Source organism: Monopterus albus, unplaced genomic scaffold (genome assembly GCF_001952655.1).
Source record: "Monopterus albus unplaced genomic scaffold, M_albus_1.0 scaffold116.1, whole genome shotgun sequence".
NCBI lineage: Eukaryota > Metazoa > Chordata > Actinopteri > Synbranchiformes > Synbranchidae > Monopterus > Monopterus albus.
Window position 1 is genome coordinate 1,075,660 of NW_018127996.1, and position 15,828 is coordinate 1,091,487.

The 15,828-nt window shown below is 40.4% G+C and overlaps 1 protein-coding gene across 1 annotated transcript in view; it reads left to right on the forward strand.

Moving 5' to 3' along the window:
• Nucleotides 1-15,306, forward strand: part of pomgnt2 (protein O-linked mannose N-acetylglucosaminyltransferase 2 (beta 1,4-)) — a 27,954-nt gene extending 12,648 nt beyond the window's left edge. Inside the window, exon 2 of the mRNA XM_020611605.1 lies at nt 12,131-15,306. Coding sequence (XP_020467261.1) covers nt 12,219-14,018 — 1,800 coding nt within the window. The 5' untranslated portion in view covers nt 12,131-12,218 and the 3' untranslated portion in view covers nt 14,019-15,306. The remainder of the gene's footprint in view (nt 1-12,130) is intronic.
• Nucleotides 15,307-15,828: the final 522 nt, after the last annotated feature.

Consider the following 15,828-nt stretch of genomic DNA (forward strand, 5'->3'; position numbering starts at 1 on the left):
CATGGCAGCTTGTCGTCATCAGTGTGTGAATGTTGTGTGTGAATGGGTGAATGGTGTATCATCTCTGTAAAGCGCTTTGGCCAGTGTAACACACTGTGAGAAAGCGCTATATAAAATACAGTCCATTTACCATTTACCAAGCACTTTAATTAATTTCTTAAAACCGTCATGCTCCACTGTGTTTAGGGGCATCGTGTGTTTCGCCAGAAAGAATGAAACGGCTCTCATTATATCCTTGCTCCTTTTGGAACTCACTTCATAAGGAGTAATGGCAACAAAAGAACGACGCGATCAATTTCTGCTTTGGTACAGCCCCGCTGCTAGCTCTACTTGTTGATGGAGTAACGTTAGCATCAGCCCACATTTTCATGCTTTCAGTGTGTTCACAGGGATGACACTTTTTTAGGTGATGGAATAGGTTGGTTGTGTTACCAGTTTTGGTTTTGACCGGGCTATGACATATTTTACAGATCGTTTGAATCTGCGCCTCGTCGCTCTTCAAAAAGCCAAACCACTTCCATATAACCGAATTTGTGCTACCTTGTTTGTCGACAATTTCATCATTTTTGACTACTTGCTCGATGTTTGTCTCACTTTCGCCACTGCTTTCACTCATTTTTGCCGTCCTCGTCTCCAGCTTGTTTTGCAAAGTGCCGTAGGAAATTAGCTAACTTTGTTCTCTGATGTGCACGTTTAAAGCTGCATGTTGATTGGCTGTTGTCGCATATTGCTGCTGTGTGATTGGCTCTTACAAATCCATATCGAGTAAAAATGCCGAGAGCTTATCATCGTTATTGATATAGATTTTATTGCGATTCGATATTATATCGCTTATCGGCACACCACTAGTTGCAGTGAAAACTGAATTCCCCTGGGCATCAGTTAAGTGTTATGTTATTTTTGGCCTATGCCAGATAATCAAACTTTGAAGCTAATATTGCCCCAAGACCCTTTTTCCAAAATGTTATCCATAAATGTTCCAAATTAGTGTTTGTTTGTTTTATCTGCACAATACTGTGTATTTGCAATGTAACTTTAAACAGTTAATTGTTTTAAAAATTATATATACATATATACTGTATTCGTTGCATTTATGTAATCCAGAGACTGACTGAGTGCAGGCTCTTAAAGATACATGCACCGCACACTTTATTTCCACATACAGCTGCTATTGTCAGGCTGAAACCATCATGGGATTTGACACAACATATATCCCTGTGGTAGTAATAAAGAATGCCTTTGTGAAACCTGACCACTTTGTTTGCTAATGTATAAGTGGGTTTGGTGCATTTGGTGCCAGCTGGAGTGCACTTCCTCAACACAGCAGCATTCACCACAGAGATATTTACCTATTTATTGCCATTCAACTCTCACAAGCTAGTGATTAGCTGTTCAACTTTTCTGCAAAACTTGGTTCACTGTTTTGAGTCTAGTGAACCATGCAGGGCTGGTTTCTACAGCGAAGTGGACCAGGATGCAGGGACTAGACTGTTAGGGGTAAATGTCTAATGAAAGCAACATGGTTAAGTATCAGTGATGATGCAGTTCTGTGGTGTCTGCCTGTAACTCAGCATCAAGCCAATCAAGAGGTAGCTGTTTTAGTTACTGCATCCATTTACCAAACCTCATATCAAGCAAACTTTTACACACACACACACACACACACACACACACACACACACACACACACACACACAGATTGTTGGCTCCAGGTCCATGCCTCACTAGTTCACTACATGTATGCTATTTGGTGCATACTTTCTGGCAGCTCAAGTAACAGCATTGTACACATAGGCCGACTGCCTTGGTGGTTATTGGGCAGAGAAATCAAACTGCAGAATTTGTTATGTAATAAATGTTTGTGGCTTTTAAAATCTGCCAAATAGCCCATGTGGTGGTTGTCACCTGGAACAGTGTCTGAGGCAGAGCGATGTGCACTGGAGTGTGCTTAGCTCTGCTTTTGAATTTGTATTTGGATGCTAAGAACAGTTGTGTCAGAACTAGTGCAAAAATTTCATCATAATGAAATCAGCATTGGACTACCCCCAGCCCTTAAATCTCTTTTAATTATTTGCCTATTAAAAAAGTGATACAGTTTCAAATGTTGATGTAACTATATAGGCTAACAGGGCTCAGAGCTCTGCTGTTGCTGTTGCTGCTTTACCGCTGAGGCTTTAGCACATCTGGATCCTGACTTGTGATAATTTATTTTAGTACCCAAGTCCTTGTCATTGAGCAGGGTTTTATTGCCAAAAGGCCAAAGGACTGGAATTACTGTAGAAGGTGTTGTTCATAGTGTTTTTGATTGATTGATTGATTTATTCTTTCAAACATGCAGAACAGAACAAATGACAGCAACACACACATAATTCCACATATCCAACCAATGCTAATCCAAAATCAGTTTGCTTACACCTATTACATGTTTGAATGGAGTAGGAAGAAGTCAGTCTTATCCAGTCCTACCCCAGAACATCATATTATACAAAAAATTTCATGCATCATTGGCTGCAAGCAGTATGTCTACATAGGTAATTGTCTTCTTCACCAACAAGTAATACACAGAAAATTAAGACAGAGTGTTTCCTTAATGCCTTCTCAAATAAATCTTATTCTTGCATATATCTTGTATGACACATACATTTATATTTATATTTAAACTCCTCACTTCTAGTACTATTTTTCATGTCCAGACCACAGAATTCAAACACACTTTTTGCGGATTAGTTTAGAGTTATGGGAAATCTACCTTAATGGTTCACTGCATTTAACAATCTTCTCTCCAGCAACAGGAGCAGGTAAATCGACTGCACACTATCTGCACAAAATGAGAGATAAAGCTAGTGTGTATATGATGAATAAAGTGGAACATTGCAGTTAAAGAGCCAGATTTTTTTTCTTAGGAGCTGTGTTTTTGTTTTATGCATCAGATCACCTTAACATAATGAAGACTTTTGCTGCAATGGAGTGCTTAATGGTGTACTGGTACAGTGAGCTTACAGACACAATGGGTCTGAGAACCAAGAATAATGGTAGTGTAACACATGCCGTTCACAAGGACAATGAAGGTGATGAAATAACGGGGATCTAAAAATAGTGTTTTCACAGGATAAGATACTGTCAGCTTTCCACATTTAAACAGATTTTTATTAAGGTTTGTATAAATGAGAAACTTTGTTTGCCTTGTCGGTGTTAGGCATCATTAAAACCTGGTGAACATAGCTAGAATTCTGCTGGAGAAACCAAAATTCTTGGTCATGTATATGTTTAAGCACGTTTCCAGCAGGGTTTGAATCCAAGAGTACTTGCACTGGACAAAGGCTTTTGTCAGCACTGCAGAAGGGTGGAAAGAATCGTCATCACTTGCTGCTGTACAATTCTCAAAAGTAAATCTTATTATTATGCGTGTTTCCATAGCTGCTCCCTGTAAATTCCCAGCACAGTTGCACAGTGAGAGTTTGGTCTGTCACTACAGAGCCTCCTCAGTCCATGCCTCAATCAGGAAAGAGCTCCAGAGACTGCAGTATCTTAGACCTCAATGCCACTTAAAGTATGCCTGCCTTACATAGTTATGAGTTATTGCTGGGGATAGAGGAGTAATCAGATTTGCTGCTGCATGTAAACTTGAGTTTTGCAGTAAACATGTTCTCTGATTTCCTGTCTTAACTTAGTTTCTTCAAATAACCTGATTTACTGTGAGCATAAGTGTTAGAGCGTGCACATGTAGGCAAGCAACAAAGATTAAATGTGTGAGCATTTATTGACCTACAGTGGAATGTCATTGTTTTTTTTTTTTACCATTTTTGCCCTCATTATTAAAACCAAGAAAAGTGTATTTGAATACTAACAAAATCAGTTATTAAAGGTTTTATTTTCTACCTGTGAGGAGTTTTCTCTGACATATTGCTTGAGAGTGAAACAAATCTTAAATTGCTGACTGTCATCAATGTTGAATTATGGTGTAGGTTTTTTTATGGGAGGGGGGAGCTTTGTTTGGTATTTAATAGGCTATACATGAAAAAAGTGTGGGAAATATATTGTGAAATAATTAAATTATTCAAATTCAGCTCGTAAAATGTTTTGTAACAGTTGTTTTGTTTTTTTATTTTATATTTGAAATTTTTATTTCAGTATGCCACTTTTTCAAAAGTGTGTTTATATCCAAATAATGTTTTTTCCCCACTATATCATAATATCGCTTTTCATTATGACACTTTTTATGTCAGAGGAGTTGTGACCGCCCTCTCAACTTTATTTTATTTATACAGTATCTTAGATCACAAAGCCACTTCAAGTACTCCTGGGAGGCATATTTAAGGTGGGAACTGAGTGGAGACTTTGCTTAATTTTTATGGGGAAAGCATCAGATTTAGAAACCTGCAGAATGAGTGGATTACTCACTAGTGTACACCCTCATGGATATGGGACAATTCCCCGGTGTTAACATAGCTTAAGAGATGGATCTCAGCTCACATGATGATATTTGGTACTGGTAATTTGAGTATATTTATCATACAAAATCCACTTGCTTTCAAGTTCATTTTATGTTACTTCCCATACACACACACCCCCACACACATATACCAGATTAAGAAAAGTGCTCATGTTTTCCTTAAACCTAATTTTAACCTGCATGTTCTAAATGGCCCAACCAGGACCAGAAACAATCTTCAGTATCCAGGTTTCTGTTTGCTCCCTGTAACATGTAGTGATGCAAATGAGGGTGTGTGGTGCAGGCTGTGGAGTTTTGCAGTGGCTTTGACATTTTGAAGCTTTGGGTGTCTTAGCTCAGGCGGATTGCAGAGGGCATTATCTGTGTCCCTTTGGGAGCCACTGTGCAGTGACAGGGATTAAGCAGCACTGCTGGCACTGTGTCTTTCACTTCCCTTGTCCTTGTGAGCTGGTGCATGCAGGATGCCTGCCTGATGTTAGCCTAACAGCCTCTTCTTCACACCTCATTTCACTTTATTTTGGCTGCTGCGTCCGCTTAAAGGTGAATCTGCAGTATATGGTGTTTATGGTACTGTGATTCATCCACTGGACTTTTTAATGACATTTTGTTAATGGGGAATAGCATTATGCTTTCTTTATTAGCTTATTATACAGTGAATAGTTTTTTAAGGAAGTGAAAAATCTTCTCTCCGTGACCTGCAGAGCTTTTGTCTTTTTGTTGGATTTTTTTCCTGCCTAGATTTATATGAAATCAAAGGTCATCTCTGTTTCTCTAACTTTTTCTTTACAGGTGTTTGCACATCTAACTGCAAATAGTCAGTTCATCAATGACACAATCACCTGACACAGTCTTGATGATAGATTCTTTGAATCTGTTTTTAATCAAGCATGCCAGATGTTTTCTGTTTGGAGTTCTCAACTGTGATGATTTTGCTGCCTCTCCCTCCTTTATATTTCTGAAAATCTGTGGACCAAAACAACACATTTGAAGACCTCACCTTCGACCCTGGAAAAATGCAATGAACATTTTTCAATCTATAGGCCAAACAATTAATTGATTAATAATTACTTGAGAAAACAACAGGCAGAATAGGTGATAATGAAAATGATTTTTGGTTGAAACCTTAGTCTGATGTATTAAAGGTAGGTAGGTAGGTACTTTATTGATCCCTCAATGGGGAAATTTCAGTGTTTCAGCAGCAATGAAGAACAAACATAACACCATGAGAAACAAACTTGACTCTGAATTGCTGTGGCAGTCTGACGGAGCAGCTCTAGCACAAAGAGAAGAGAAAAAAATGTAATAACACTTATGAGCATCAATTTCAATTATATTTGCAGTTTCAGGTTGGACACTTAATTTTTTCTTTATTGAAAAGAATATATATAAGTAAGCAATAAAGAATTACGTACACATAATAACACCATCAACAACAGTAATAAGCAATTTCCATGATACCTGTACAGAATTTTTACAGATGCAGTCACTCAGAATTGTGCTTCCCAGCTGAATGTCTTTCTGCTGCTGTGCAGCTGGAGTGTAGTTCCCATCAGCCTTCCAGGAACCCTGTCTCTTAAAATGTTCCTATGCAGCTAAACTGCCAATGCAGAGACGTTTTGTAAGGAACGCATTTGACTGTTGAATTGGATTTTGATGTAATGTAATTTTTGAATGAATTAAATTCTGCATTTTCTCACCGAGAATAGAGAAACAAGTGGGGATTGCAGCAAAGACATAAAGTGCAGCTTTGTCTCTCAAGCAACTTGAGTTCCACTCCACCTTAGATTTTGCTCTGGTGTCATTTTTCAGTTTTGCTCTCTCTTAACTGAAAGACAGAGTCCTGTGAGAGTCATGTGCTGGAAGGTCTGATATTTTGGCAGAAAAAAATACATTGGTGCCTGTGTTTGTTAGATTTAAAGAAATTATCCCTGAAAAGCCCAACACATCAAAAAATAGCCAGAAAATTCTAATTTTTTGGAACTGAGATGTTTATTAAAGCTTATAACAAAATCCCCCCAAATTTTTTTGCCATATCATTTTGTTTATATAATTAATTAATTGTTGATATAATATTTGTATCACATTTGATACTAGGGGGCGATTCTGACAACTTTTTGCTCACAAAAATGTTAATTTTAGATACAAAAAACAAATGTTGCCCATAACATTTTGAAAGTATAGAACGTGTTCAGGCAAAGATGCATCTTACACTTTTCACAGTAGACATGGGAGAAGTGGTTGCTGGTGCAGTGTTTGCATTTCTGTTGGGTTTCTTACATCAAGAGACACACTGCAGCTTGGCCTTTTATGGGGTGGTGTTGGAGTGGCTTCTGGAGAGGATAGTGGTCTGCCACACTTGATTTTGGCCTTTCCTGCACTGGTGAGAGAAGTGCCAACCAAAGCCTGAAACCTTCGCAGAGCCATGTGTTTCATCTGGGGCTCTAGCTTCTTCTGGTCTCTTCTGTAGAGGTTCCACGCTTTGATGACTGCCACTGTAACAGTGTGCCACCAGATGTACATGTACCATCTTCGGGATCTGAAGCTGAACTTGTGAAGTGCAGACAGCATATCAAGGAGATCAACACCTCCCATGAACTTGTTATATGTTTCAACAATGGCTGGTCTGGGAACCACTGTGTGAGTTTTGGATTTTTGATCCCAGCGTTTCACATTTCCCACAGGCTCAATGCCAACAAAAGAGGAAATCAGGTTCACTGCTTTGTTTGTTGTACCATCTTACAATGATGTTGTTGTCCTGGTTCACTCTGAAGTCCATTGACCCTCTTCCATTTTTCTTCAATTCTTTTTCATCCATCATGGTGCAGCCTTTCACCCTGTTCATCCGGATCGTGCCAATGTAGTGGATTCCTCTCTCTTTCAGGTGTTGCACCAGGGGAACTGATGTAAAGTGGTTGTCTGCAAAGACCTTGTGATTTTTTTTTTTTCTGCTGGAAGTGTTGATGTCATTTTCAGTACAACTTCTCCTGTAACACCAACTTCAGACTTTTCTCTGTCTGGGTTTTCTGCACCTTGACAAACATCAAAGTCATAAAGAAAGCCACTTTGTCCAGCACATCCCCATATCTTGAAACCCCATTTGTGAGGTCTTGCAGGCATATAGACACGTAGATGAGCTTTTTCCTTGAATGGCACCATAATGTCATCAACTGCATGGCATTCTTCAGGAGGTATGCAGAGAAACTGTTCTCGCAGTTTTTGTAACCATGGCCTGAGCTTCCACAGTTTATCTTTCTTTGCATCATCAGACACGCTGAGGTTGTCCTGAAAGTGAATCAGTGTCAGCAATTTCAGAAACTGACCTCGAGACATCACATCACAAACTGCAGGGAGCTTTGTCTCCATCTCCCAGTAGGCTCTCACACAAGACATCTGTACTAACCCCATATGCATGTAAATGCCTAGAACCTGCTCTATCTCTTTGGCAGTTGTGTTTACTGACTTGCCCTCTTTTTCTACACTGTACAGGTTTGTTTGTTCTGCAGGTTCCTGTAGTATTTCAACAGTGACAAACAGTTTGAAATACATATATGGTGTCCAGGTACACCTGTCCTCTCTGCCTTCCTCAACACATGCAATGAAATCGACATGGATGGAGCTTGATATTGTATTTTTCTCCATCTGTATTCTTTCCTTTTTGCATTGCCCTTCACTGACTCCTTTCTGATTGTGTCCTGTTTTGTTATTGGGGCCTCAACTTCCGTGCTTGTCTGGGCTACACTTTCATCTTGATAGTCTTCCTCATCGCTGCTATCTGAACTTCCATCATCATGCATGGCCTGAGGAGTCCATTCCTCCTCATCCTCATCATCATCTTCCCCTATCTGCTCTATGTCACTTCAATTGCCATCCATTATCATGTTGATGACATTTTCAATGTACCTTCTTTTTCTCTCTTCTTCCTCTATTCTTTTTGACATCTAAAAATACATACATAACAAATTGGTCAATATAGCATAGCGATTTCAGAGGAATTGTTATTGTGAAAATACCCAAAATATATTTTAAGATGGCATTTCAGTCATTAATTTGATTAAATCATCAAAATAGTGTGTGTTTGTATTGTGGTAGGCATGATGTAGATTACATTACAAAAATATGACATGACTATTCAGGGATAAAGCACCTTATATACCTGCAGTATCAAATTTGATACCACATTTTAAACATGATTTAAATGTAATATAATGAATGAATAATTATGTAATTCTGCATTGTTTCAATACAGAAACTATTTATTTTAAAACATGAGTAACAATATAAATGTTATTCTTACCGTAACGTCTTGAAAATTAGCAAAGATTTTCCTCCCAAAAGTGTGTGGATGATTTAATGACAGTGGCCATTTTTGAAAACGCCACAAAAAGCCCTTCCACTGCCTGCAGTGGAATGATAATCCACTAGAGGGCAGAATACATGTAGCAGATCATATACTACAGATTTTAAAGGAAAGTATTGATCATGTTGATAAGATAGAGGTTTCAGAAACTTGCGTATCAAATATGATATGAATGGCGTTATTTATGCAGTAATTAAGAATTTAGTGCGTAGATGAATGGATTCCAGAGTATGTCAAAATCAGCAGTGTGTCTCCCAATGGAGGCAGAACTTTTTCCAATTATATGTGTTTGACTAGTAGGTTTTTCCAAAGTGTAATATTGATTGTGTCCATACATGATGATGGTTTTCTTGGCGCTGATTAAGGCTGTGGAGAGTGTTGAATGAGTTGTTTGGGCTGGAATGGTCGCGTCTCTATTTAAGGCACTGTTAACCAACAGCTTTCCAGACAGTATGGACTGATGAAGACAAGCCTCACACAAATTTGGTTTGTTCTTGAATATTAGAACAGATTTTTTAATTACTTTTTAAAACTCAGATGCATTTCCAGAGGTATCTTGAAGGATTCAGGATTTTTTAAAATTTATTATTCATCACATGTCCCTGGTAGGCTAGTGGTTAAGGCGCAGTGCTCTCGCCACTGTGACCCGGGGTTTGAATCAGGGTTGCGTCAGGAAGGGCAGCCGGCATAAAACATGTGCCAAATGTCAACATGCGAGTCGTCAGTGTGACGATTTGCTGTGGTGACCCCTAAACAGGAAAAGCCGAAAGTGACTTTCTTTCTATTATTCATCACATACACAGTTACAGTGTGTAGTGTAGTGTAGTATAGTATATAACTTAGGGTGAAATGTAAAGGGTGGACAAGTAATAGTCACATTTTGCTTTTTAATAAAACTGTGGTTCTAATAAGACAGCATTTTGAATGATAAGAGCTGTTCATGCTGGTCCCTTCTGAGTGTGTTCTATTTTTCTGGTCTGGGGGAAGGTAAATTTACCTCAGTCACAAGACTGGCCTCTGTAACAACACCATGCAGTGTTACAAGACTGGCAGTTATATTTGCTTTTCCAGCTGGTTGGCATCTTCTGGCTTTGTCCTGTCTGCTTGGCTGTTCAATATTTCTTTTGTGCCTAACAAGGTGGAAGGCAAAGTTCTCAAAATGCTACACAGTAAAAAAACAAGAAATCTCCAATTCCTTCTCCTGGGATGATATTATAGCTATAGCATGGCTCAACATCTTCATTGCTGCCATTCTGGCATCTCTCACCATACCCACATACTATGTCAGCTGGTTTCGCATAGCTACCGATTGCATAATCTTAAAAAACTGCTGAAATAAGCAGACACTTTGGTTGATGTCCCATGAGTGAGGAATTGTTATTTATTTTCTTTTTTGAAGTCAAAAAATTGAGATTTGCGTGCTGTTTTTCCCCATCTTTCACCGGCATGAACATCATTCTCGCCATCCAAGGAAACGGACCGAATTGATGACAAAAGACCATTTAACTAGCATAAAACACACAAAGTCTATATCAAGGTTATCTCTAAATACTAACATCACAACAACATCACAAATGCTGGCACTACCTCTGGCTCTACACCAAAACTTCTTGTGAAGGCTATTCTAACATTCAGTCCACTGAGTTGGAGTGAAAGTCCCGTTTAAAGTGCAGGACTCCTTAACTGTAACAAATATTAGCAACAATGTGTTTTATTTGTAAATTGCACAATAAGCAACTGCTTGTTTCTAAGATGGTCATCATTCAGAAGTAAGACTTTTAATATTTCCCAATTATGTATTGTCAGTTGACATTGTTCTCTCTTCTCTGAGGAATTGTACATTTGAATTGTCCATATTTTGCCTGTGTGCATTTACTGAGTTTGATCACAAAGAGTGCCCCTGTTGCCAGGGACATATTGTTCTTTCTAAGATGTCAAAAATAGCCCAGGGACTGTGTTTCCCTCCTGCAGAACAGAGACAGTGTGCAAGAAAATGGAGGAAGAGCAGAAAGAGGTGACGTTTGATGGCTAGGGAGCAAGAAAGCAAAAGTGCAAGTCAAATAAGATAGTAACTGAGAATAGAATGATATTATCTATAAACTAAATATAATGTTGGAGCAATAACAGAAATACTGAGTTTAAGGATAATCATCTTTATCAGTGTCTTGCCCAAGGACACTTGAACACATGGACTGGAGGCACCAGGATTCAAACCTTCAACCTTCTGGTTGGGAGACAACTGCTCTACCCACCGCACCACTGTCACCTCCCTTGATCACAAAGACGTGAAATTTGAGATATGGACTATTACTGGCACAAGCGAGTGAGACAAAATAAAACAAACCAACAAAAACAAGAGTTTGTCCACATGTTTTCAGTCTAGGCTTAGTGTTAGCATTGTTGTTCATGTCTGCTATTATGAATTGGTGTGTGCGTGTGTTCATCTAGACTCCTGTCTTGGTTTAATTTGATTTGAGTTCTTTCTTATCTGCCAGAAGACCATTTTCAGAGGAAAATGGTTGCTTTCTAAATCCAACTTTGTCGCATACAGAATGCCATGTCAAAGAAAGCACTGACTAGAGATCATCCCTCTCCCTCTGCTCAGCTATGTCTAAGGTGCTTGTTGATATGCACATACATTTGTTAAACGGAGGAATAAAATAGTAAGTAATTAATTCAGATGACAACCTTTTGTTGTAACTTAATGAAACTGACCCTCAGATGGGTATTTAGCATGCTAGTTGCCTCGTGTCTGCAGGCAGCTGCTGGCCATTGGCTGTTGGTTTGATTTAGAGCATCTCAATGACTCATTTGTTCTCTCACTGTGCAGATGAATAGAGTTGAAAGCAACACTCTTGTTCTTCCCTCTGTGCTTCCTCGCAGTGTAATTTGTCTGGGCATGCTAGGGAAGGTGACAGTGGATGTAAGGTTAGAAAAATGTCTAATTTGTTTGCCAAGGTAAAAAACCTCTTTTCCCAAAGGTGAGAGCTGAAACCTGATCTGATGAGTCACTGGACTGTGTTGCTTACATAAAGAGCACCGCACCATTATACTGTACTGGAGCTCTATAGATGTGTTAATTATATCCACAATCTTTTGTGTCTTTGCTCGTAAACAATTAAGCATAGTTCTTACCTGATTACCAGCAATAATTGACTTTTTTTGTGTGTTTTTAGGTTGGTTTTATGATTAGTTTCTTCTTTACCTTATGTCCTTTCATCTTTTCTCTTCCTTGCTTTTCCTCACCTACCCTCTCCTATCTACCTCCTATCCCCTGTGTTGCTCCACCAACATTTGTCTTCTCCTTTTCTCTGTCCAAGTCATTGCCAGGAGGTGAATGTCTCGTTGCTCCCCTCTGAGGTTACAGCCCAGTTGGAGCCGGGCGGTGGGTCCTCAGCACCAGCAGTGATGCGGGCTTCAGTGGGAGGCTGCAGGATGAGCGTGGGTGCGCTCCTTAATGGGCTGCTGGTCTCTGTGGTTGCAGCTCTGCTTTGGAAGTATTCCAAGTTAAGTGAGCATGCTGCCCTGCTGGAGGAAGAGCTGCACATGACGCGGCAGTCACAGGAGGTCTCACAGGAACACATTGACTACCACGTTGCCCTGCAAGCTCTTCAAGAACATGGCACCCGTATGGTCTGTACTGGTAAGATGCACACTGACCGTATCTGCCGCTTTGACTACCTCTGCTACTGCTCTGAGGCAGAGGAGTTTGTGTTCTTCCACTCCAATTCCTCTGTCATGTTGCCTAATCTGGGGTCTAGGCGCTTCCAGCCTGCCCTGCTTGACCTGTCATCAGTAGAGGATCACAACACCCAGTACTTCAACTTTTTAGAGCTCCCTGCTGCGGCTTTAAAGTTTATGCCTAAGCCTGTATTTGTACCAGATGTGACACTGATCCTAAACCGGTTTAATCCAGATAACCTAATGCATGTATTCCATGATGACCTACTCCCAGCCTTCTATACCATGAAACAATATTCAGACTTGGATGATGAGGCTCGTCTGGTGTTCATGGAGGGATGGGGTGAAGGCCCACATTTCGACCTCTACCGCCTTCTCAGCAGCAAGCAGCCACTGCTTAAAGAACAGCTTAGAAACTTTGGCAAATTAATGTGTTTTACCAAATCTTATGTTGGCTTATCCAAGATGACCACCTGGTACCAGTATGGATTTGTCCAGCCACAGGGGCCTAAAGCCAACATCTTGGTCTCAGGCAATGAGATCCGGCAGTTTGCCAGAGCTCTGATGGTAAAAATGAACATTACCAGAGTGGAGGAGGCTGAGAAAGATGGAGGGAGTGCCGAAGATGAGAAAGAGAAGGATGATTATATTGTTGTGTTTACTCGTTCAACAACAAGGCTGATAATTAATGAAGCAGAGCTAATCATGGCACTGGCACAGGAGTTCCAGATGAAAGTAGTCACAGTATCCCTGGAGGAACAGTCTTTCAATAGTATCGTCCAGGTGATCAGTGGTGCTTCCATGTTAGTAAGCATGCATGGAGCTCAACTAATCACCTCACTTTTCCTCCCCAGAGGAGCTACTGTGGTGGAGCTGTTCCCCTTTGCTGTAAACCCAGAACAGTACACCCCATATAAAACCCTTGCATCTCTTCCAGGCATGGATCTTCACTATATCTCTTGGAGGAACACTAAGGAAGAGAACACCATCACCCACCCAGACAGAACCTGGGAACAAGGAGGCATTGCTCACTTGGAGAAGGAAGAGCAAGAGCGAATACTGGCCAGTAAGGATGTCCCCAGGCACCTGTGCTGTCGTAACCCAGAGTGGCTCTTCCGGATCTACCAGGACACATTGGTGGACATTCCTTCTTTCTTGGAAATTCTCAAAGAGGGCATGAAGACCAAGCCCAGCTTTAAGAAGTCAAAGTTAGCCAGCACAGTCCACCCAGGCCGGGTTAGAGAACCCCAGTGTCAGACCTCTGTACAAACTACTAATGAGGCTAAACTCACAGTCTCCTGGCAGATCCCATGGAATCTGAAATACCTGAAGGTAAGAGAGGTGAAGTATGAAGTGTGGATCCAGGAGCAAGGAGAGAATACCTACATGCCTTATATCCTTCCACAGCAGAACTACACTTTTTCAGAGAACATTAAGCCTTTCACCACCTATCTGGTGTGGGTTCGATGTATTTTCAACAAGAACCTCCTAGGCCCATTTGCAGATGTTCTTATGTGTAGGACCTAGTAGACATCTTATCCATTTGTTGCTGTACAGCTTCACGCATAAGCTGAGTCATGCTCTTTCAGACAGTTGATTTGAAACAGTGGTCTGTTTGATTACAGTTTATCCACTGTGAGCTGGGGAATGTCATGGCTTGTTTCTACAATCCTAGAAGAAGCTATTGAACTCTTGAGACAGAGAACATTGAGACTTCTGGATGAATGGCAGAAGACTTGATTACAGGATCAGAACTTAATGGTAACAGCCATTAATAAATGGAAAGTATATTTCCTATAACTGTGAAAAAGTGCTAAACCATGTCTCTACTGATGTTTCCGAAGTCAGATCAGCAGATTTATTTATGTGCAAAATGAAATATAAAGTTTTTAGTATTAGTCAATGAACTGGTTCTTTACCTTTTACAGTATGCAATGCAGCTTTTTCTGTGGAGAGCAAGAGAAATTTTAGAATAGCAACATTTTTTAATGTTTTAGGATTTGTTCATTTTCTGCTGTGTGTGATACCTGTGTGGTTTCATTTGTCTAACAATTGTTTAATTGCATACGCCATTATTTGTAGAACCTAGACAAAACCAAAGCATCTTTCCCCATAATATTTGAGCCAATCATCATTCATGCCATATTGTTTTCTCATGCAGGGTTTTCCCTACTATAGAAAGGCACGTAACACCTAGTTTATACTCACCATTCTAACCTGTGTGCCTGGTGGCACATGCCTAATATGACATCACAACTGCTAGCGCATGGTGCACATTGGTGTCATTTTGGCTAGTTGTGCATCTCTCAATTTTTGTAACTTGGTGCACGAGGTGCCATTTAACGAGGATGGAAAAGTAGTAAATGGAGGAGCTGAGGGCAAGAGTGTGTGAGCAGGTCTGTCTCTACAGACATACTATATACAACCCTGTACAGACATCTATGGCTTGCTGTGCTGGCTAGGTAGAAAGCTAGCTAGCTACAACATGTGCTGTCTAACACAGAAACATTCATTCAGCTTCATTCACCTGTTCTGTAGTTTCATTATCTGCTGGCTAGCTTAGGAGAAGAGTGCAGCAGATCAAGCATGCCTCAAGTGCGAGTATAAACAGTTTGTCTCTCTGTTGATGTCACAGTACGCAGTCTCAATTTTCAATGTGTTGAGCACAACAGTAGCTTGTGTTTTTGCAGAGTAGAGCTGTAATTCTTAGCCCGAACCCGACCCGACCGTCGGGCACCCGACGGGTCAGGCTTAATTTCTATCATTTTTACTCAGGCCGGGCTCAGGCTCGGGCTCGCGCGTTAAATTAGTGGTCACGTGATGCGTTTCACTTCATAACGAGAACAATGACCCAGTGGGTTATGTAAAATGCAAGAAATGTAACGTTCTCTTAAAATACGACAGCAAAACGACAGGGAATTCCTCGCTGAGAAGGCATGTTGAGCAATGCTGTGTGCGTGCGCCGTGCGCACATTTGAATGATGTCGGGCTGTAAACGGGTTCGGGCTATCAATCAAAAATGTACTTGTCGGGCTCGGGCCAAATTCTGTCGGGCCTAACTTTTCAGGCCCAATTACAGCTATATTGCAGAGCGCCTAAGCCAGATGAATGTAAAAAGGTGACATATCAGAATGAATGTAAAAACAATTGTGTTATATGTGCTGAAAAATAACAGAGGTAACTTGATCTCAAAATGAAAGCTGTGACAGGATAGCCCCAGCTAGGGGCTCATGTATCAGAATCAGCTTTATTGGCCAGGTGTGTCGGACACATGAAGAATTTAACGGCTCTCAATGTGTATGTACATATCCCCATGCAAGGGGCAAGTAAACAGTAA